Source organism: Lampetra fluviatilis, chromosome 1 (genome assembly GCF_964198595.1).
Source record: "Lampetra fluviatilis chromosome 1, kcLamFluv1.1, whole genome shotgun sequence".
NCBI lineage: Eukaryota > Metazoa > Chordata > Hyperoartia > Petromyzontiformes > Petromyzontidae > Lampetra > Lampetra fluviatilis.
In genome coordinates this window covers 20,641,697-20,666,275 of record NC_136275.1, presented here as the reverse complement: position 1 = coordinate 20,666,275, position 24,579 = coordinate 20,641,697, and the positions used below count along the sequence as shown (strand labels likewise).

General features: G+C 47.9%; 1 protein-coding gene across 1 annotated transcript in view; it reads right to left on the bottom strand.

Moving 5' to 3' along the window:
- The window catches only part of MYO1D (myosin ID), a 144,785-nt gene that overhangs the window by 25,345 nt on the left and 94,861 nt on the right, over positions 1-24,579 (bottom strand). The window contains exons 18-20 of the mRNA XM_078859070.1: positions 12,026-12,249; positions 3,851-3,995; positions 2,023-2,127 (exon numbers count right to left, since the gene is read on the bottom strand). Coding sequence (XP_078715196.1) covers positions 2,023-2,127; positions 3,851-3,995; positions 12,026-12,249 — 474 coding nt within the window. The remainder of the gene's footprint in view (positions 1-2,022; positions 2,128-3,850; positions 3,996-12,025; positions 12,250-24,579) is intronic.

Sequence of the window (24,579 nt, the reverse complement as noted above, 5' to 3'; positions counted from 1 at the left end):
AAGTCGTGTAGGCAGTTTGAGCAGCTTTGGATAAGACTTATGATCCTGCCCATACCCCAGCATGGAGTGCATTCGCTTGTTCAGCTGTTCTGCGCATTCGTCCTCGCTGCGCTTGGACACGACATGACAACAGAATGATCCGCGCCAGGTGGGTCGCGGCGTTTATGTGCGCGGTGAGACGGAGACACCAAAAATAAATTTATTAATTAGGATTTTGTTTATTCGGGACCCCAGGGTCCCGCCATAAGGTTCAAATTAGAAATTGTACCTGCAAAAATCACTCATATGGGTAAAAAATAAACCACATAGCAACAGAATCAAAATATTTATTTCTACTGGAGGAATCTGATGAGCTATAAAGCGACTTGTTTTCTCTGCCTGTGTCCTCTTTAGAATGTTCACACTTAAATTCTAACTTAGCAATCTTTGAAATACGTAATCAACCAGGCTATGCGTTAATTGTGTGTTGACCGACCCTCTGTGTTGTATTACATTACATTTCGATATTTTACTAGGTTATTTAATTTTAGTGTGTCCTCCTGATTTTCAGGCTTACTTGCCGTGCAGCACCACGTCTGTTAACCACTCATTGATATGCTAATTTTTTTCTCTAACCCCCCTCCCTCTCTCTGCCTCCGCCCCCCCTCTGTCTATTTAAGGCCACCCCACAGAGACGATCACCCCTCTCTGTTACCTGTGTTGCTCCCGCTATGTATCTTGGTGATATCTGTCTGCTAATATGTCTGTCTATAGTTTTCTGGTTAGATTTTATGTCGCTATTTCATTATACCTGATGACGATTGCTTGTGTTGCAATCTAAACGTCGTATTCTATTATTTAATTTAATTTATTATTTTATCTTTAGACGTGACTTAACCGAAAGAACCAAATAATAATTCCTGCAGTCACGAAAGTTCTAAAATTAAGATTGAACCACTTCTACGGGGATGTTTTAAGCGTATCTTTTTTCTCTCTCTGGCGACTTGTTTTCTCTGCCTGTGTCCTCTTTAGAATGTTCACACTTAAATTCTAACTTAGCAATCTTTGAAATACGTAATCAACCAGGCTATGCGTTAATTGTGTGTTGACCGACCCTCTGTGTTGTATTACATTACATTTCGATATTTTACTAGGTTATTTAATTTTAGTGTGTCCTCCTGATTTTCAGGCTTACTTGCCGTGCAGCACCATGTCTGTTGACCACTCATTGATATGCTAATTTTTTTCTCTAACCCCCCTCCCTCTCTCTGCCTCCGCCCCCCCCCTCTGTCTATTTAAGGCACCCCACAGAGACGATCACCCCTCTCTGTTACCTGTGTTGCTCCCGCTATGTATCTTGGTGATATCTGTCTGCTAATATGTCTGTCTATAGTTTTCTGGTTAGATTTTATGTCGCTATTTCATTATACCTGATGATGATTGCTTGTGTTGCAATCGAAACGTCGTATTCTATTATTTTATTTAATTTATTATTTTATCTTTAGACGTGACTTAACCGAAAGAACCAAATAATAATAGCTATAAAGCTCTTTTACACAGATGTCGAGGAAACATTTCCCCCTACTGGCAGACAATGCCCATCTGTGAATAGCAATAATAATAATAAACAATTATTAAGCATTTTATATTTGTTCCAACGTGATGCACTGTATCACAGATGGGTATAGTCTGCAGGTAGAGGATGATTATTTGATGTGGTTTTTCCAATTGAGAAATTTGCGGTGGCATTTTTCTAAATTTGGCAAAGTTGGACCATTACAACAGCACACAACGACCTGTTGCGAATGACATCACGGAATCTTTAACGTCCGCTGTGAAGCGGACGGCGTGTAATAGTATTTACGGTGAACACGCTCGCGGTATTAACCAGGACGGCCGCTGGGTTGGAACAGGAAATCCTTCCTTTTCGTAAAAAAAACCACCTACGTGAAGGAAAATCGCAAAACTAAAATGACAAGGAGATTCCACAGGTGAGGGCGGCGATGGGGCGCTGGGGTCGTGGAGGATAGGGGGAAGAGGCACCTTGCGCACGTGGCAGGAGAACAGCGTACGAGTGTACTTGTCCTTGCGCTTGAGCTCGTTAGCCGCGGAGGTGAAGTATGTCATCCTCGTGTTGTTCTCCTTCATCTGCAGGAATACCGTTCCCTCGTTAGCTCTGCGGCGCGCTCTCATGCCGTGTAAAACTGAAAAACTTTTTTTTTCAAACCAGGTAAAGCCCACTGAGCTACGTAGCTCTTTTTCAGAAGCGACCTCGCCACAAATGATAGCTCAGCAAAGTGTCTCATCACGTGGAAATTTATGGCAGTCAAATACTCAAAATGCATGTTTTTTTTTATGTGGAGGGAAAAAGCGGAGGACCCGGAGAGAAATCAATCCGACCACGGGAAGAACATGGAAACTCCAATTATACAGGCGTCAGGGTCGGAATGGAACCCATGACCTTCTATCTACCAGGCGAGGGAAATAACATCTCGCCACCGTGGCGCGTCGTTGGGCACAGGTCCGACGTTTCGCTCCACATGCTGGGAGCTTCTTTAAGGAGTTGAATCAATTCAGTCGAGTCAAGTCAGTTCCTGAAGAAGCCTCCAGCACGTGGAGAGCAGCACGGAACGTCGGACATCACGCCGCCGAGCAGCGCACGGCACTTTCCGAAATCTCTACGGAGAGTTGCACGGCACAACTGGGGAAACCGGCACGGCCAGAGTAATTCACACTCCCTCATAATCATTGACCTCAAAGCCGTCTCGTGGCGCCGGGGTTAGAGATAAACGACATTACTCGCGATCATGAAAAAGAAAATATACTCCTGCGATCCAAGGAAACAAAATAAACGAACGATATAAGCAAAGGGGCAGCACACATCCCTCAAGTGACAGGAAAAACGGAACACCGCTGTCAGAGGAAGGATGAAAAGCGCCCTTGGGATATTAAAGTTCGGAGGTCAGCCCTTGTTCAGTCAGCGCATCCGTGATGGTGGCCGTTAGGAATGGACGTTCAGCTACGGGCGCTCGGTGGTAAGCACGGAGCTGTTCTAACATCGTGACAATTGAGAAGCCAATTATCAAAGTAAACACGGTCATCAAGATTGTTATGCGCCAGCTTCGAGACACCAAAGTGAAGAGGCGAGGAAGTGAAAACGTCCGTGTACACATGCTACAAACACATGCCGCCATGTGTACACGGCACCCTTCACTCAATTCTGCTTGACGTCGCGTTAGAAAACTAACGCAGGATATCCCGCACCCACGCGCACGTGTGCAGAAACAACAACAACAACAACCGCCATTCACCACTAAGTGGCAGTGACGTCACCACGACGCTTGTGCCAGGCCATGTGCACCTTGAGGCCACGTGAAGTGCATAAGCAAAACACTTACACACGCGCGTGCACGTGCGTGTGCAATGTTATAAAAAAAACAATTGTACAAGACAATATACAACAATAAGCGATGGTGACATCACCACAATGCTTGCGCCAGGCTGTTTGCACTCTGGGGTAAAGTGAAGTGTTGAGGCTTGCTGGTAGGTTGTCATGTGTAATGGATTAATACAAAATACATCAAAGACAACCACGCCGCGTATAGCCTTAACAGATGACGCACGTCCTCCTCTGTTCGCTAACAGCACTTCCCCCAAAAGTCTGTTGAAGGCTATACGGGGGATATTTGTCTTTGTGTGGACAGCGACGGTGCAGCAGTTGTCGCGCTGTGCTCTGACCACGGCTAAAATCAGTGGAGAGTTCAGTCACATCTGATTCTGGGCTTCGCCTGGGTCAACTCAACACGCGAGGACACCGTGGGTCATCCTGCCGCTGGTGGTGGCGGTGGTGGCACAAGAGCCGCTTCCGTACCGAGGCCAGGTAGTTGCCCTCCCAGCGATCCTGGAGGCCCCAGTTCCGCCGTTTGCTTTCCAGCGCATCGCTGGCCGCCACCTTCGCCTGCAGCTGTGGAAGGTCAGCGGGGGGCACGACCGCCAGGATCTTCTTGGCTCTCCATCTGCCAGGAGACGAAAGAGGCAAGGAGCTCGGAGGGGAGGGGGGGGTAGGGACCGCGGCGAGCAATTTGCAGGAACATCGACCGCCAACTCGCCCCCCTGTGAGTGAGCCGTTAGCTGTGCGGCAAATTGATGCGGGGACCAATGTACCGAGCACAGCTTTGTGCTCAAGAACTGCACGTGTGTGTTTGCATGTGCGTCTGTGTGTGCACCGTATAAGCGGTGGTAGTACAACGGTTCGCATTACGCTACGAACCAGGTGACCCGTGTTTGATTCCCATTCACGGCCAACGCCAGTGACAATTATCTGAACTTGTCCTGGGCCTCCCCTAGGTCGACTGTGATTCATATTAGTAACTGGAGTGGTGTGTAAACATCACCACTCGGGAGACAAAGGCGGCAGGGCGTGGGTCTGGTCACCTGCCCCACCCCCCCTTCGTGTGCCGTGCCGGCCTTCATAGGTGTTCGCAAACAGCACTTGTCCCTACAGTCTGTTGAAGGCTATATGGGGGGATCTTTGTCTTTATGTGGGTGTGTATGTCATCGCATGGGTAGCAGCGGTACAGCAGTTAGTGGGGTCCTGGGCTTCGCCTGGCCCAACCCAGCCTCAAATTAATAAATGGTGCATGGTGTAAACATCCACAACAGGGAGACAAAGGCGGTCGGCCGTGATGGTGGCCACGTCACTCTCTCATGCATGGTGCCAGCCTTTACAGGTGCTCGCTAATTGCAATCGCCCCAACAGTCCGCATGGCTCGAGAGCGTATCTCTGTATTTGCTATCACGTGTTCCCAGAATTTTAACACGCTTAGAAACTGGATATGCTGCAGGTACACTTAATCCGTGATCTATTACGTGTGTAGTCGTGTTTTTTCACACGGGCAACTTCTTCTTTTCTCCAGTGTCACTTGATTTGTACAGAACCACGCATCTCCGTCGCAACTCCTCCTCTTGTACTGCTCGTCTGCCACGCTCCACTCGATCTCTCTCGCTCCGCTAGCCCTGCTACGTTGGCCTCTGCCCGCTTCGCCACTGGCAGCCTCTCGCTATACACTCCACTAGACTCTCTACTGCTAGCCTGATCACACTCACACTTAGGAGTCTGCTAGCCTCTCTACTGCTAGACTGTCTACCCTCACTCCTCCAACCTCGCCCTTGCCTCCAGTGGGGGATCAGCCAACACCGCTGCAGAGGACGAGGTGTGGAGAGCGGGGTCCCGGACTTCTCTTCAATTCACTCGTGTCTTCACTCCAACCAACTCAACTCCTCTGCCTTACACGTTCCCCTTTTATCCCCCTCCTCATTAAGTGCCCCCAGATGGCCCTCATTGAGCCTGCGTCTTCCCCACACCTCACCTCACGCACGTGTTCTCCCCCTTATCGCCACTATCTCTCGCCACTGTGGCGCCTTCTCCGCGTTTGCATTTGCAGCCAGCCAATCACTGCCTCTTTCCCTAATTGCTGGCGTCTCTCTATCTGCTGTCACCCAGGCTGCCCGCCTGCACCTACTTATCCTTAGCTGACCTCACTGTCTGCAACCCCGCACATAATGCAACCGTTGTTTGGAAACCCTGCGAGCGTTACGCCACTATATGTGTGTCCATGACCATCAACAAGACCACAAGACCTCTGAATGCACCTTGCCTATAACGGGCATCATGGTATCAACACCATTGGTGTCTTTTTTTCGTGGTTGTTAGTTTATGCTAAACTGCTATTTATAGTTGGCTCAGAATTTTGAACTTCATATCATGACGGTTGTGTGAATTATTCCACTAACAGGACCGGTTCATCAATATCACTCACCACTGATGTTAGCCGTGGCTGGGAATCAAACTCAGGTCACCAGATTCATAGAAAAGTGCTAACAAACCGCACCAATGCTCCAGCCACCCTCTAAGCCGTGTCTACACGACGGTGCAGGAAGTCGCTTTATTGCTTCAGAAATCCCATAGCCATGTTACAGGCAGCGATGCGCAACCGTCTCATTACCGGCTTCAAAAAACGTAACACAGTGAAGAGTGTTTTCACAGCTCGACGCTGAGCAGAATTAGAGACGACTGTCAAAGTGCGAATGCATGGCGGTGTATGTCCCGTGCCCTCACGCATGTCCAAGCGTGTGAGGCAAAATAAAGGTGGCCGGGCTTGGCACTGGCAACCCACCCCATTCGTGTTCCATGCTGGCATTCATAGGTGCTCGCTAACAGCACTTGCCCCAACAGTATGCTCAAGGTTATACGGGGGTTCTTTGTCTTTGCAGCTGCAGCGCCGTCAGTTTAATGAAAGACCGACGGCGCTCGTTTCACTGTAAGGAAGAGGCCTGACGATTCTCACGCGGCAAATCACCTGCGAGAGAATCACGTGGGGGCGAGGGGGGGTTGTTTGATTATACTTCACCACTCTGGTCAGTGCGAGTTGATTGAAGCAGGTGAGCACAGCCGCGAGCGCATAGAAGTATAGCACGACAATCGGTTAATCTGCACTCTGCTGCCCACTACGTAGAGCAGCACCCCCCCCCCCCCCGTCGCCGCCTATGGCAACGTGATGAGCGTGGCGGTGGTTGCTCGTCCTAGCGCGACACGGGGATGGTCAATCCTGCTTAGTTTCCGAGATCTGACGAGGACAGGTGCATGCTGGGTACTTTGGTCATCGGCTCTTCCTCTTGTCAAAGCAGCATAAAATGACCACCCCATTGCAATGCACTGACGCCAGTGTAAGGGAGGCTAATTCTTCTCGATAACATGTGTAGTGTCTCCCAAAGCTGTTTGTGGCTGTCCCTAGGGCGTCACGGTGGTGAAATGTTAACTAGCTCGCCTGGAATGTAGGAGGTCGTGGGTTCGATCCTGATGCTTATTGATGTGGAGTTTGCATGTTCTCCCCGTGGTCGTGTGGGTTTTTATCCGGGTTCTCCGGTTTTTCCCTCCACATTCTCGAAACATGCGTTTAGAGTATTTTACTACTATAGATGTCCACGTGATAAGCCACTTCGTTAAGCTGTCATTTGTGGCCAGGTCGCTTCTGAAAAAGAGCTGCATAGCTCAGTGGGCCTGACCTGGCAAAAATCTAAAATTGTTTAGTTTTTAGACTGGCAAATACGGGGCCAGCATGACCTGCACGATACAGGAGACTCCAGCACTCAGCTAAGAGACTGGTAGAGTTAACGATAATACACACACACAGGCCACGAGGATGCTCAACCTAGACTGTCATTTCACAAGCAGCGGAATTGATTTGAGGAAGGGGAAATGTTATTTTTGGCCTCCAAAATCAATCGGGTAATCAATTTGCCTTGGTATTATCTGGAAACTGTGGAGCAATTTCTTTTTTGAATTGTATCATTCCTGGGGCATGAAACGTGTAAATGCAGCTCAGTATATGCGCTAAAAGCAATCTTCAGCAAGGACAAGGATGACAGTCAGAATGTCGGTCATGAGGATGTTGTTTGTCAGTGATGACGATCATAGTGGTGGCAGTGGCAGTAATAGTGGTGGTAAAAGGTACAAGTGGCAGTAGTGATGATAGTGATGATGACGATTATGAGTATATTATAATGGTGGTCATGACAGTAGTGGTAATTATATCAGGATCAGTAATGTTGATGATAAATGATGATGGAGGACGTAAAGATGGTAGTTAAGATGGTGATGATGACGACGATGATCATGACATGACAATGGCTCTCCAGTGTTGCTGCTTGTTCGAAGTGGAGAGACCAAGTATTACGAAAGCACTTGCAAATGGCAACATCACCCCTCGCACTTTCCTGTTTTTTCGCCAGCCAGCCCAGGCATCCTGGCATACTGGAGCTGGCTTCTCATTATTGCTGGGGACGTCGAATAGAATCCAGACCCGTTTTTTCCTTGTGGCGGCTGTGGCAAGAACGCCAATGCAAATTCTATCCAATGCAACGGTTGTAAAGCTTGGTACCAACTTCCGGCTGGTTCTGCAAATATTGTACATCATCCACTCCAACAACTCCACCTTGCACAACCACACTAACACCACCACCTCATCCATAGCAACCATCGTTTCAACCACAACAAAACGTCCACAGTAAAAACGACCTAAAATGATTTAACTAAACATCAACGGCCTCAATCTTAATTTTAGAACTTTCGTGACTGCAGGAATTATTATTTGGTTCTTTCGGTTAAGTCACGTCTAAAGATAAAATAATACATTAAATTAAATAATAGAATACGACGTTTCGATTGCAACACAAGCAATCGTCATCAGGTATAATGAAATAGCGACATAAAATCTAACCAGAAAACTATAGACAGACATATTAGCAGACAGATATCACCAAGATACATAGCGGGAGCAACACAGGTAACAGAGAGGGGTGATCGTCTCTGTGGGGTGGCCTTAAATAGACAGAGGGGGGGGGCGGAGGCAGAGAGAGGGAGGGGGGTTAGAGAAAAAATTTGCATATCAATGAGTGGTCAACAGACGTGGTGCTGCACGGCAAGTAAGCCTGAAAATCAGGACCCCCCTCCCTCTCTCTGCCTCCGCCCCCCCTCTGTCTATTTAAGGCCACCCCACAGAGACGATCACCCCTCTCTGTTACCTGTGTTGCTCCCGCTATGTATCTTGGTGATATCTGTCTGCTAATATGTCTGTCTATATTTTTCTGGTTAGATTTTATGTCGCTATTTCATTATACCTGATGATGATTGCTTGTGTTGCAATCGAAACGTCGTATTCTATTATTTAATTTAATGTATTATTTTATCTTTAGACGTGACTTAACCGAAAGAACCAAATAATAATCAACGGCCTCAACAACAAATCTCTTAAACTCAACACCTTCCTACAACAAAACTCATTAATATAGCCACCGTCCAAGAAACAAAATTTAAATCCACTGCTCGCCCACCTAACTTTCAAAATTTCACTTTCCGCCGTCGAGACCGACCAACAGCTGGTGGCGGTCTAGCTTTCCTCATCCATAACAGCATTCAATTTGAAGAAATTAAAATCCCAATGCCTCCTTCTGATATCACCACAGAAGTCTTAAGCGTCCATATCAAATCCCATCTAGGCCCACTCACTATAATCAACGTTTACATCCCACCGACCAGTACTTGCCCTCGCCAACTATAACTTCAATATGAATCGACTTTTACCAAACAACGACTCAATTGTTATTGAAGATTTCAACGCCCACAACAAACTTTGGCACTCTTCCCTTTCGGATGCACGTGGTGACCTCATTGCCAATATCTTGAACGGCTCCCCCTATGGGGTACTCAATGAAAATCATCAAACCAGGGTTCCGTCATCTGGCCCTTCATCCTCACCAGATATCTCAATAGCGTCAGGAAACCTCCTTTCATCAATCGACTGGCAAGTCTTTACGGCCCTTGGATCCGACCACCGACCTATTGTGTTGACCCTCAATGCCGCCAAGCCTTCTAAAACTCCTAAAAACCGCTTGTATTACAACTTTAAAAAAAGCCAACTGGCCACTTTTTACTTCAGAATCAGAAGCATTATTCGCAGACATCAACTATATCCACACATCTGCACATAACTCTGAAAAGATTTTCATAAACATCATCGCAACTACCACCAAGCACATCATCCCGGCAGGTTGCTACAAGCAACACCTTCCCTGCCTCCCTAAAGAAGCCTCAACGCTAATAAACCAATGAAACACTATTAGGACTAAAAATTCTACATCACAAATCCCAGCCTTCAATAATGAAATCACAAAGCTAATGAATCAAGCCAAAACAGAACTCTGGCACGAGTTAGTTTAATCTTTTGACCACCGCCAAAACTCAGCAAAACTTTGGAAGATCATCAAAGCCTTAGACAGACACTCCAAACCGCCACTCAATTGTGCAATAACTTTCAGCAACAAATCCGTCATAAACAACAATAACATCGCCAAACACTTCAACAAACTTTTCTCATCAGTTGTCCCACGCTCTTCCAATAAATCCACCCGTCAAAAAATCCGTTAAATCAAGGAACTACTTCTAAACAACGCCCCCCCCCCCCAATGTAGCCTTGAAGAGGTGAAACTAGCCATCAAAAAAGCCTAAAATTATCCCACAATTGGCCCCGATGGCATAGCTATGCCCCACCTCAAATACCTCGGCCCCCTTGGCATAAAGTTTCTCACCTCCATCATAAACGCCTCACTCAAAAGTGCAACCTCATTCCGGCCATCTGGAAATCATCGACAATCATCCCACTTCCAAAACCCAGCAAAGACCTAAATCAAGCAAGGTCCTACAGGCCGATTTCCCTACTTTGCTCATCAATCAAGATTTTAGAGGCCCTCATCCTTCCAATCATCACCACCAATTTACCTCTTATCATGTCATCAACATGGCTTTCCCCGTGCACACTCAACAACAACAGCTCTTCTCAACCTAACCACCCAAATTGCACGAAAAACCCCCATCCCGCACTATCGCCGCTTCCCTTGACCTTTCAAAGGTTTTCGACACCGTTAACCACCTCACGCTCATCAACATCATCCAGGGTTCTACGCTACCATCAGGCCTTGTTTGCTGGCTTACATATTACCGAAGGGGCTGCTAATCACACACTTTCTTTCGTGATATTCATTCCTCCTCACGAAACATTCATGCAGGAGTACCACAAGGTTCCATAATATCCCCAGTGCTGTTCAACGCCTACCTCCACGATCTACCAACTCCTCCAAAAAGAGCACAAGTAGTCAGCTATGCCGACGACATCATAGTTTACACTTCTAATCAAAATATACCCAGAATGGAAACTTCATCAACTTGTATCTAAAACGGTTCAGCACTTTCCTAGCCAATACATCGCTTCAACTCTCAACATCCAAATCAACAGTCACCCTTTTCACACCTGATCCTCATCAAGCCAACTTACATCCCAACGTCATAATAAACAACCAACACCTCCCACTAGCAAAAACCCCAAAAATTCTAGGTGTAACATTTGACACCATGTTCAGCTTCGCTCAACACGACAGAAACGTCCATGCAAAAGATAACAAACGAAATGACATCTTACGAGCTTTAGCCAGCACATCTTGGGATCAACAAAAGGAGACTTTACTCCTAACCTACAAAGCCATTGGACGTCCCGTCATCAATTATGCCAGTCCCATTTTGTGCCCAAACCTCTCCTCTACAGGTTTCCAAAAACTCCAAACCGCCCAAAACCAAGCACTTTGCCTAGCCACAGGTTGCCACCTCATGGCACCCATTGACCATCTCCACCAAGAAACCAAAGTTCTTCCGATTCGAGAACACTGCAAGCTTCTCACCGATCAATATCTGGCTTCATGCCACTCGACAACGCATCCTTGCACAAAGCTACTCAAAGCCCCTGCACCTGCTCGGAAAATGAAATCCACCTTGCTTTCATTCAGCTCTGCCAACGTTCAATCTACTTTAAATGCTCTTCCACCAAATAGCACCACCACATCAATTTTGAACCACTTGCACACCACTGCCACCATGCACTGCCTGAACGCCTACACAATCCCCCAATGTCGTGCTAGGGGGTTGGCCCCCACCCATAGCAGACAACGAAAAATCCCTGACCCGGGCAACTCGCACAAAACTGGCTCAACTCCGTTCAAGTTACTGCTCCATGCTCGTCGATTACCAAAATCGAATCCACCCCAACGCCGCAAACTTCTGCCCTTTGTGTCAAGCAACGCCATAATACATCTCCCATCTTCTCAGTTGCCCAAAACGCGGACCAAAAGTTAAATCGAATGATCTCTGGCTAAACCCTTCTAAAGTGGCGACAACGCCACCTATAAACAGAAAGTGCGAGGAAAACAACAACATGACAATGGCAGTAAATAATGACAGTGGTGGTGATGGATATAATGATAGTGTATGGTGATTGTAGTGGTAGAGATGAGTATAGTAGTTGGTGGCCGTGGTGGTGGTGGCGAATATGATGATAGTAGTGGTAGTGAAAACAGCAGTAGTAATAATGACGACGTCGGTGACAGCCTCGGCGGTGATGTGGTGGTGTGGCGCGCACAAGTGCGACGATCTCTCGCTCACCGTCGAAAGATGAGACGGACGTATTGCTCGAAGGTCTGCAGCACGATGGGGGCCGCGGGCCACCTCACGCCCTTGCCGAGGTCGCGGGATTTCTGCACGCCCTGGAAGGCGTTGGTGAGCTTCAGGACGTACGAGCGCACCTTGTAGCGCCGGTACGCCGCCATGATGCGGTACACGGCGATCGTGCGCGTGTACCGCCGGCGGGCCAGGGCGCCGCGCCACAGCTGCATGGGACAACGGACCGCACGGGAGGTTTACGACGCGGCGATCGGGGGGGCGGGGGGGGGGTAGGCTACGTACGGTTGCGAAAGGGGTTCAACATACGTACGTACACACATACGAGGCTTCCCCGGCAGGTATCGTCATGCCGAATGATGCATGGAACAACCTGAAAACGCATCAGAGGGCTACGCGGCACAACCGCAAAAGCCTCCATGGCAGTGTCTTCAGACGACATTGTACTGGAGCTGCCAGCAGGGGCTGTGATCACAGACGGCCTAGCTCCGGCTCGTGAGAGGCGATCCAGAAGGGCCGCATGAGCTCAGAGACACCAAGCACTGTTGTATTTGGTGTAGGGGTATAACTACGCAATGATTCCTCACTTAATATATCCTTTTTAAGTTCTGTTTCCCAAATTGTATCCTGATTTATAGGTATCATGCAGTGAGACGTCTAACCCATTTGGATCTCTCGCAGAGAAGTGCAAACCCTCCATGTGAGAGAAAGGCTCATGGAGGTGGATATGACAGCACTACCTCTGAGTTCCCACCAAGTAACCTCTGCTCTACACAGTAGGGTGCAGTGCTTTCCCAACCGGCCTGCCATATGAGAGCAATGTTTGTCTCATGAAATTCACGTGGACATTTTAGTACTCGGAAACTGAAATTTAGTAAAGCCACTTTATTTTTACGTGCCGGTATATTTTGTGCAGTCATTGGTGACCAGTCTGAGACCACTAACTCAATGCACTTGAGGATCCGATTTAACCACAGGAGGCCACGTGGATTCAAACCCAACCGTGCCGGCTCAGCGATCTGTCCTCCGTACCACCTGGTCACCTCAATTAATATACATTTTGCAGCTCACTGCACGTGCATTTCATCACGCATGACCTATCCGTGTTCTTCAATTCATGTATGTTGCAGGTAAAGGGTTAACACGGACCCTTCAGCAACTTAATATACAGAACTCTTTGATTAGTAAAGGCCCACTGAGCTATATAGCTATTTTTCAGAAGTGACCTGGGCATCATACATGATAGCTCAACAAAGCGGCTCATGACGTGGATATTGTTTAGCAACCAAATACTCTAAAAGCACGTTGTTTTTAAATGTGGAGAGAAAAACCGGAGGAACCGGAGAAAAATCCACTCGACCACAATGAGAACAAGCAAACTCCAAATATACAGCAGGCGTCAGGGTCGGAATCGAACCCACAACCTCCTGAATACCAGGCGAGGGAGTTAACATCTCGTCACCACGGTGCCCCTCATTTGTGGCTGAGTCTACCTAGGAGAGGCCCAGGAATGATCTGGTTCACATGTACACTGATGTTATCCATGGCCGGGAATCAAATTCAGGTGGTAGCGCAATGTGCTAACCACTCTTGTCACTGTTCCACACACACACAATAACAACCGTCCACCACTAAGTGGTGGTGACGTCACCACGGTGCTTGTGCCGTGCTCGTTGCACTTTGCACAAAGACAAAGATCACCCATATAGCCTGTAATAAACTGTTGGGGCAAATACTGTCAGCGAGCACATATGAAGGCCGGCACGGCACGAGGGGGTGGCTTCCAACACCACGCCCGGCCGCCTTTGTCTCCCCAGTGGCGATGTTTACACACCGCACCAGGTACTCATTTGAGGCTGAGTCGACCTATTGGAGGCCCAGGACCGGTTCAGATAACCGTCACTGGTGTTGGCCGTGAGCGGGAATTGAACTCGGCTCGCTGGGTTCGTAGCGCAGCGCGCTAACCGCTACACTACCGCTCCCCACATGCACACACAACCAGGGGCGGTTTATTCATTAGGGCGATTGGGCGACGCACCACCAAATGTCATTCAACCACAGAGTCACGCTAGCCGTCACTGTGCCTCTGGATATAGTCCAATCAGCGTCATGTCACGTACTGTGGAGTACCGCCTCTTTTTGGGCGATTTCACTCCGGCTGAGAATCGCCCCGAGTGGCCCCATAGACTTACATTCAAAGATGTTTTTTTTCGAACGGGGGGGCGCTGCAATGCATTCTCTATGGCTTCCGCGAGGGCTCGCACTAACGTGCTTACGTCATCATACGTAAGCACGTTTCATCCAACAATATAATTTGTCGCCACCTAGTGGAATCTTTAATAAAAGAAACTTGAGTGGATTGTATTAATAGTGAGTATAGAAACAAACAAGATGTATTGTAAGAGTCACTTTATTTTTCATTAATATTAAAGAAGTGAAGTTGCCTTTACATGCTTAAGCTGTTAATTTATCCATTGCATGGGTGGACCTTATCAATCATCCAGACATTTGCCCCCCCTGAGAGATTTTGCAGGAGCCGCCACTGCACACAACAAAGACAAAGATCCCCTGTATAGCCTTAACAGACTGTAGGGGCAAGTGCTGTTAGCGAGCACCTATGAAGGCCGGGAAGGTACACGAGGGGGTGGGTGGCCAGCACCAAGCCCGACCGCCTTTGTCTCCCTAGTGGCAATGTTTACACACCGCACCAGGTACTCATTTGAGGCTGAGTCGACCTAGGGGAGGCCCGGGACCGGTTCAGATAATTGTCACTGATGTTGGCAGTGAGCGGGAATCAAACCCGTGTCGCTGGGTTCTTAGCGCAGCGCGCTAACCGCTACACTACCGCTCCCCACATGCACACACACACACATGAATACACACACACATCAAAACACACCAAGGCATGCGTAGCCGGTAAATATAATGTAAAAAAACAGACTTCAATCACTTCTTATGTCACCACAAGACAACAAGCAGTGAACTGGCGCAGAGAGTGAGAACTTGTGTTCGTGGAGGCGTACAGATTATATTATTAAAATCTAATTTGGTGAGAGCACAGTGGCCTTGGAAGAGCTTCGTAGAGGTCACCGCGTGCAACCCTATACTCGTTACTCAAAACAAAAAGACATCGGTTCTGAAAGCAAAACATCCTCCAACATTTTTGTTGATTTTCTGCATTGCAGTCTGAAGATGCCCTTGATTGTCCATTGCTCAACGCAGCTGGCAGACTGTCCGCGTACGCAAGAGCGCTCTTTTGTCCGCAACCAGTGCGACCCATTTATAGGTACCGGCTGATTTGTAACGGGCCCGCTCACTCGCCGCTAAACGAGCGACTGAAGATTGCGAGAGCGATGGCTTCCGTACACATCTTTGCAGGGGAAAGAGGGAAGGGAGGTGGTGGTGGTGGCAACTATTCACAACTCAATCTTACCCCCCAACCCCCCCTCCCGGGTCTATATAACGCCGTGCCTCGCAGCAGGTTTTCTCTCTCACCTGAAGACGGTCGCTTGCGTTGCGATCGGAACGTCGCGATTTATTATTGTGTCTACCTACGTGACTTTACCGAACGAACCCAAGAGTATTTACAACTGGCATCGCGAATTTCCGTGACGCAGGTTCGGTTCCAAATGTTTAAATGAAAAGAGAGCAAAAACTGCAAGGTGCGGGAGAATGTGTGTCGAGCACACACCATTCCTTGCTTAATAGACCTCAGCGACAATCGATGCTCGTATATTCTCTCCCTATTATTTTAGCGGGGTGTCTGTAAACGGATCAACCCGGTGTATTGGTTGCGTCACCTTCGCCGAAGACACGGCAAGGGCAAATTCACCTCACCTATCCTCCCCTAGTTATGGCTCGAGAACCTCTGGTGAGAGAGTGGGGCGAGTGGTGGGTAACTGCATGAGCTATGAGCTGCTTTGGAGCAGGGAGCTCGAGGAGATATTGAATGGATTAATACTGGTAGGAACCTCCTGGTTACACCAGCCCACAGGGGATTATTGTGTCCGTCCGTCCTGCATCAAAAAATGGGAGGGGCTGGGCTGGGTGGAGAGGGGAGGGTGGGGAGGGTGGGGAGGGGCTGGGTGGGGAGGGTGGGGCTGGGTAGGGGGTGGGAGGGGTGGGGCTGTGTGGGGAGGGGAGGGGCTGCTCACCCCGTGGTGCCCTTATAAAACTCAACGTTCAACCTACTCACGGCGGCTTGTGCCCGCCCTCACAGTCGGGCATATTTGCGGAATACACCACGCCGCCGTTGACCCTGGCCATTGACCGAGCAACCCAACGTTCCTACCAGCTCCCTCCGCAGGAATGTATTGGTAAAGTGCATGCACCCTGCTGTGTTTTACTGTAGATACACTGACAATGCATCTTCTCCTTCGTATACATCCGTCTCTCCACTTAAAAATAACAAGTGCGTTTTTTTTTTAATTGCGTAAACCGTGATCCCCACGGCCGTCTCGGAGCACATGTCACTTCACAAGCAGCATTGATCCCAATACCGCACGAGCAAAACTAGATAACAATGCGCTTGGAGAATTCGGCTGCTACAAATGTCGACGTTGTAAGAAGCCGCTTCGTTGAGCGCTCACTTGTGGCGCGGTCGCTTCTGAAAAAGAGCTACCGTAGCTCAGTGGGCTTTACCTGGCAAAAAAAAAAAGTTCGTAGTTTTAGTTTAATATCTGGACCGGTTTCGACATGCAGTGTCTCATCAGCGAAGTCAGGCTCGCTTGCCTCACCTCAGCTGGTCGATGCCGGATGCAACTCTCGTCACGAGTGACGAAGTCAATCCCCTTTGCATTACCTTCGAATTTCCTTTGCAAACACTGCCTGCGCATTTGCGTGGGAGCCACGCCCGGGGTGGAGAAGGAGGGGGGGAGACGTCACAAGGCACGAACCGCACTTGTTGACGTCATCGGCTTTCGGGATGATGACGTCATGCCTACACGTTGGCTTTAAATCGGTGTGGGTCTTTAACCTTTACCGCAGCTTTGCAGCTCCTTTAGTTCTTAGAAAGGGCATCTTGCACCCCCAGGGGGTGCGTGCACCCCAGGTTAAGAACCACTGCTTTAAATCAATGCATAACCCACGTTCCAATTGCTTTATATTGGACGTTGTTCTTTTCTTCTTCTGAATTTCGGAGGCAAAAATGACAATTCATAAAGGCGACACGTTTTGGAGATTCAGTGCGTGTCGTATACTTGCACATTGTATGCATAAACATGTTATACACATACACTGTAAATTGAAAACCAATTTCTTAAGAAATACTTGTGCTGAGTTTGTTGTCCTTCCTGATCACGGTTGGCTACGTACGGTGTGAAAGAAGTTCAACATACGTACATGCAGACATAAACGGATATTTGGAGTGGAACAATTTCACAATTGCCTACTCATAGTAAAAATGAAAGTTTCGATTTAATTAAGCAGGCAATCTACAACTTTCTACCAATTTAGACAACTCTATATCGTGTTCCATACAACGGCCACCTTGTGTCTGCGTGAGTGCATGATATATGCCTGCCGTTACTGAGCCGTGTTTAATATGCAAATCGGTCACTTATGTTGAACTTAGTGCATGACAACTATGAATCGTGATGCCAGAAGCGTAAAGGAAAATTATTTACAATCGCATTCTGCTGCGGTGTCACGGTGAGTGCAGAGGTCACCGATTCGATGTCGTCAGCGCAGGAAATTGGAACAATAGGGGCAAGTTCTTCAATCCATCCAACAGCATGAATGAGTATGACGTCAGTCAATCCGCAGGTCACGTGTGGTGGGGTAAAGTGTAGGTAACTCCCGCCTACGGAGGGGGATTCCTAAAGCTCGCTCTCGCCGAGGCCCTTCCATCAGCGGCAGTGTGAGCAAGCAATTGCAGGGCCGCGCCTTTACCAATTATTACCTACGATTAGCAAGCAACGCTTGGACGTATTGGCGGGTACACCGGTGCAGGATAACACACCAGGTCCTCATAACACCGTCTGAAATCAAACGTGAACTGACGTTCGTCTCCCGGCTGCTTCGACATCACGAAGACTGATGTTGACGCACCGCCACCCCGCAAGATTTTCTGACGGAGGTTGCGAAACGCTGGGGAAATACATAATTTTATCAAAAAATGTGCTTTTCCTGTTGTTTATATACCGCGCACCACCGGTGTACCGTCAGTACGTTCATTTGTCTGACGGTGAATGTTAGGTTGGCGCTGCCTGAAGCAGCAGCAGCACTGTTTCTGCCGGTTGTCAACTAAAACACTGGCTAGGCAGACAAACTTGGCGGACCCCGCGAAGTAAGCGACCGACACACAGCTGACGTTACGCGTACACCACACCGGACGGACGGTGCCCGTACGCTCTCTCTCTTTCTCTCTCCTTCGGTTGTCCAACAACGCCGCTTAAGAATCAGAAGCGAGAGAGCGTGGGGGGACGACGGCCACCATGGCCACTCACTCGGCCACTCGGTCACTCTGCGTCCCAGCGCCCCCGGCTCTCCACGGCCACTCGGGAGCGTCGTTGATCATCACCCCCCCTTCCCGCCCCTGCCACCACCACCGCCGCCGTCTTCTCGCCGCTCCGCCACGGATTTTCGCAACGCAAAACCAATTTCGCAAAAGCACTAATTTCCCCTGCTCTGTGCGCTGCGGATAACGTTACGGCAGCCGAAGGTCAAGTGTGCAGAGAATCGGAGGCCCCTGGTGCAAGAGGAATGAATGAACTAGAGTGCATCGTAATTGGATTCTCTCTGACAAAGACGGTGCTCTAAGGGTGGAATGATATTCCCCCCCCTCACCCCACCCACCCCACTGAAATGAATTGTCGCTATATTTAGGGTCGCGATTCGATTAAAGAATATATTTGTTTTAAGTGCAACGAACAGAGCAGCCTCTAGCGAGCTTTAAGTGAATCCACTTTGTACAACACAAAGATCCCCCGAGCCGCGTTTAAGAGTCAGTGGGGCAAGTGCTGTTAGTAAGCAACTATGAAGGCCGACACGGCGAACGAGGGGATGCTGTTGCCAGGATCACACCCGGCCACCTTGGGCTTCCCTGTGATGATGATGTTTACATACCGCACCAGGTACTAATTTTAAAGGGGAGCTTCCAGGGACCGGTTCAAATATCATTCGTCGTTGATGTTAGCCGTGGCCAGGAATCAAACCCAGCTCACCAGGTTTGTAAGCGCAATGCACTAACCACCACACCACCGATGCGATATCCATGTCTCAACGCATCATTGCGACCTTCGTCCACATTAACATTGAAATTGAGGATTTTCTTTTAGCAACTGTCCAATAGTCACCGTAAAAGCATTCAATACAGGTTCGCCGAAATCACACGCGCGCGCCAGTAAACAACTCCATCCGTGTGGCATTGCCCGCAGGCTTCGGGGAATTGCCCGCCGTTTTTCAAGTGCAAACTAAAGCAATCTATCAGCGGCGCCAGCAAACGAATGTAAAATAGCAACCACCCTTCTTCTCCCCTCATTCCCTATCCCCCCCCCACCCCGTCCCTACGTTTCGTGGGGTCGGCGCCCACGGCCCTGCCAGGTCGCTTCTAGCGATGGGAGCGCGGTAATTAAAAGGACATCCTGGAAAGTGGCCCTCCTCCAGCCGCGCCCTGGCGCGCGCAAGACGGAGTTCCCAAGCCGGACACGGGGAAAACACAAGATGCCCCCTTGTAGTCCGTTTATAAACCCCCCCCCTCCCTCCGTGTGAAAACGTTGAATGCTGAGCCATGCTAAGTAATCTGGAAGAAAAGAGAGAAAAGTATTGAAGGAAGTTTATAAATCTAGTGCAGAGTTTATGTCCGGCCAGGGGTAGTGTTTTGTGGGTGGTGGTGGGGGTAGGGGGTGCGGGAACCCACAGCCTGTGTTGGTCTGCATGTCCGTGTGTGAACGCTACGTCTTGCCAGTGGTACCGAGAGCAGTGGCAAATCAGGAAGCAGCAGAATTGCACAATCATCGTCATTATTCGCAGCCACGATCAATCCACTGCTGAGTTAAGGCTTCCCAAAACTGTGGCATAACTACAATCCCACGTGTGTGTGGCTCGCTACGACGCCACGTGCCGAATGTCACACGTGGCAGATTTTTGTGACATTACAAGTTTTTGTGGGTCCCTTTGATCTTTTTTTCTCTCATCGATATGCCTTTGTTGTTACTTCCCGCTGCACCGTACCGGCTCACGTGCGATCGGCTGAAATTTGACCGCACGTGCAGGCAAAGCGCTCGTGTTGTTTTGCCACCCACATGTGTGAAAACACCGGTGCTTATAACGGCCGCTGCTGCAGGCGGGTCCAGGCATAATAATAATAATCCATCCATTCTCAATTTACAAAAAGATGAAGGCTTCCCCGCATTGTGGCAGACATGAAGTTTGTTATGACCATATAAACTACATAAACGATTTAAAATTTCCCAGGTAAGACCTACTGAATTATATAGGTCTTTTTCAGAAGCGACCTGGCCCACAAATGATAGCTGAACAAAGTAGTTTATCATGTGGAAATGTATAGCAGCCAAATACTCTAAACACGTGTTTCTAAATGTGAAGGGAAAAACTGGAGGACCCAGAGAAAAATCCACGCGACCATGGGGAGAGGGACATGCAAACTCCAAATACACAGGTCTCAGAGCCGGTGCCGAACCCACGACCTCATACATATCCGGCGAGGTAGTTAACATCTCGCCACCATGGCGAGATTTTAACTCACGCTGATGCTTGCCAAAGCTTGGGATCAAACTCGGGTTGCCTGGCTCGTGGCACAGTTGCGTTAACCACTGTACCACTGCTCACCCATCACCGTGGTAGGAACAGTGATTTTGTTGATGGGAGCCTCGCCGTCTGCACAGAGAATGCGCCCTGGTGCGGTTGAAGGGGCTGTCGACAATCAGCCGCTGCCGTATTTGCTCAACCCTTACCGGGAGGTGAGTGGGAAGGGCTAGGTGTGAGCAACCAGTGAAGGAGTCTCATCGCGGATATCTCGCTCCCGAGATAATGAAACATCGATCTCGGCGCGCCAGTGCAAGGACCCTGTCGCAGACAGACGCTCGGGATCCAAGCTGCTGCCGCCACCTCGTTTCAGAAACAACGGGTCAAAACGCGGGCCGCCCCCCTCCCTCTCTCTATCTCTCTCTATTCCCTTTCAATCCATTCCCATTATTACACGGCATTCTGCAAATTCCAAAAATGCCATGCGAAATGTCGTCGAGAGCGTCACGTTAACGCTTAAGCTAAAGGTGATGCAAAGCGTTGATGTTCAGCAGCCACTCGACTCGGTAAATGTTACAAACAACTTTTTTTTTACCAGGTAAGGTTAACTGAGCTATATCACTCTTTTCAGAAGCGACCTGGCCACAAATGAATGCTAAACAAAGTGGCTTATTAAGTGGAAATTTACGACAGCTAAATACTCTAAAAGCATGTTTATAAATGTGGATGGAAAAACCGGAGGACTCGGAGAAAAATCCACACGCTATAGGGAGATAGACATGCAACACGCAAACTCCAAATACATCGGTGTCAGGGTCGGGATCGAACCAACGACCAGCTGTATACCAGGGGAGGTAGCTAACATCTCGCTCTAATCGTCACCTACAACTTACCTGGTTAAATAATCAATAGTGTAAACAGTAGTCAATAGTAGGTGGTGGGAACGTTTAATTAATATTTTAATTCCACAATCAACATGAAATTGTGTCAGGATTGTGGCCTTGATCTTTTACCCGCAAGTATTTCTGGGAAAGTCTTACTCGTAAAAACCTGCTCAGCTGTCGTGATAACTCGAGTTGCTTAGAAAACCACGGCAACGCCACAAACTGCCGAGTTGCCATGTTCGAGCAACCCCCTGACTGACACAACAAGAATAATAATGAATTTCCTACAGCACCGTAACATGGCAATCCATTGCATGAGAGAGGCCTTAAAGCAGCAGTGGATTAACTCAGGGCTGAATTTAAATTTTATATTTTCAGTAGAGTAATACCCGGGTTTATGTCGGGGATATGTTCCTGAAACGTGCGACGACGAATATCGAAACGACGTCAAAGTGATTTACAGGGTAGTAGGTGGAGGAGGCGACGGATCCGAGAGAGGACGAACGACGCTGTCAGCGACGTAAGTGTGGGTTGAGGTGACGCAAATCAGTTAGCGGTGTTAATAAAGTGACGGCGAATTTACGAAACGACATAAAAGGGGGAGACGTAAATCGGGATAGTTCTGTACATACATTCATAAACGTGGGTTTATAAAATCATAATTCTTCTTTCTTTTTTATCATAACCAAGGACGTTGGTAGGTTTTGATAAATACGCGTGAGGCACAATGCAGGGCTGCTGGCCACTTAGATCAAAAGACATGGGAGGTTCAATTCATATGTTGTCTGCACGCCCACTAACCCTGGGGAACAAACTGCAAAAAAATGCCCCTTTCCCCACGTTGGAGGCCACGTGAACAGCATTTCAAATAAGCAATCGATAGAGCCACTTACAAGCAGGTAATCCAAATTAGACAATATCGCTTTCCAAAAGGGAATCTTGGGGTCAAAGCAGGATAACAGTAATTGTGGTCACAGTCACAATGTATTTACTTTAACATGGACGGTAAAAAGCATTTAAAAAATCATGCAAGTGAATTGCTCCCACCAAAATTTTACTCGTGACAAAAAGGAAGAATAAAAACGATCTTGTCGTATGAATAACAGCAGAAACCCAACGCATTCGTCAATGACACTGCCTTAAAAAAATTGTCTATACAAAAGATCACGTTTCAGGCAGTGGCTCTCCTTCACAAGTTGTATTATCCTATGAACAGATCGTTCCACGCCAGTATGGGCCGGCGTAAAAAACAACACGAAAATAATCTCTAAAATAGAAGATGCTTTTTTTCCCCCCAAAGGCGCGCTCCATATACTTATATATTTTTTTTTACTTCTTAAACCGAGCGGCATTTGGGCTGACACACTCGCATCACGCGTTCGAGCAAAGGGCCACGATTTAAGCAGGAACTTCTGCATTCAAGGCCCGTGTGAGTTAGAGAACAAGCGGCGTTGCTTTACCCAACAGATATGTCACCGCGTAATAAATGGGAGCTTCAATCTTGACTTAGAGTTTTCTGACTGCAGGAATTCATATTCTTTGGGTCTTTCGGTAAAGTCACGTAGATATATATTTTTTTACAATTTAGACAAGACTCTCTCGAAATCACACTTAAAATTCACAGAAAACATGTCTACATCTGATTGGGAATATGTAGACAACACGACAGCCTCTTCAGCCGCCTCAATGTCGGCTAAATCCAAAGATAACCTGATTTCCAAGTTCAATCTCCTTTCCAAGAAGAAGCCAGATCCACACGTTAAAAAGTTAGACGTAACAGTTCAATTTCTGACAGCCTAAAATCGGTTCTAGCTAAAAGGTTGAATTTCAGTCACCCCTAAACACATCCCAGTTGATTATATCGTTGTCCAGGTCGACGTAGCCCTTAAATGTTTGGGACACATTCCTGCAGACATGGCAAGATCGGAAATCGCTGCAATCCTCAAAAACGCTAAGACACCTATTAACAAAATCAGTAATGATGAGCGCTTTGAGCTTTCTCAATTAAAAAAGAGTGATGACATAGTCATCCTCTCAGCTGACAAGGGCAATGCCACTGTCATCATGGACAAAACCACATACAATAACAAAATGCAGGACCTACTTAATGATGGCAGCTATACCAAAATCAATAGAGATCCCACCAACCGCCTGGTTACAAAAACCAACAATATCATCACTAATTCGACATCTTTAATCGAACCAACCAAGCGATTTTCCTTAAAACCCTCAACTGATAGACCACCCAAATTGTATGGCTTACCTAAAATTCATGAAGAAGGTACACGACTTCGTCCTATCGTCTCCACCATTGACTCACTCACCTACAAACTGGCCCAATTTCTGTCTGAGACCTTACAACCATTCACTGGTCAGACCACCTCCGCTGTACTTAACTCACTTGATATCGTTAATTAAGGACATCTCACTATCTCCAGGTGATTTGCTCGTTAGTTTCGATGTGGTCTCTTTGTTTACCAAAGTTCTTGTGCCTAACACCATTGCAATCATTGAAGATTTGGTCCAACAAGGACTGAATGCTGATGTACCGGCCCTGGTGAGACACTGCCTCACCAACACTTACTTCACCTGGAATGGAACATTCTACAAACAAGTTGAAGGTACCCCAATATGTTCTCCCTTATCTCCAGTTGTAGCCAATGTTTTCTTGGAAATGTTTGAGACAGATGCCATCCAGGCATCCACTCTATGTCCGTCTTTGTAGAAGAGGTACTTAGATGACACATTCGTCATCTGGTCACATGGCCTACCAACTCTGAACCAATTCCTCAACCACATCAATTCCATACACCCAGCCATCAAATTCACCATGGAGGTGGAAAAGGATGGCAAGTTACCATTCTTGGATGTTTTAATCGAAAAGAGACCAGATGGCTCAATGGGACACTGTCTCCAGGAAAGCCACCCACATGGATGCCTACCTAAAAC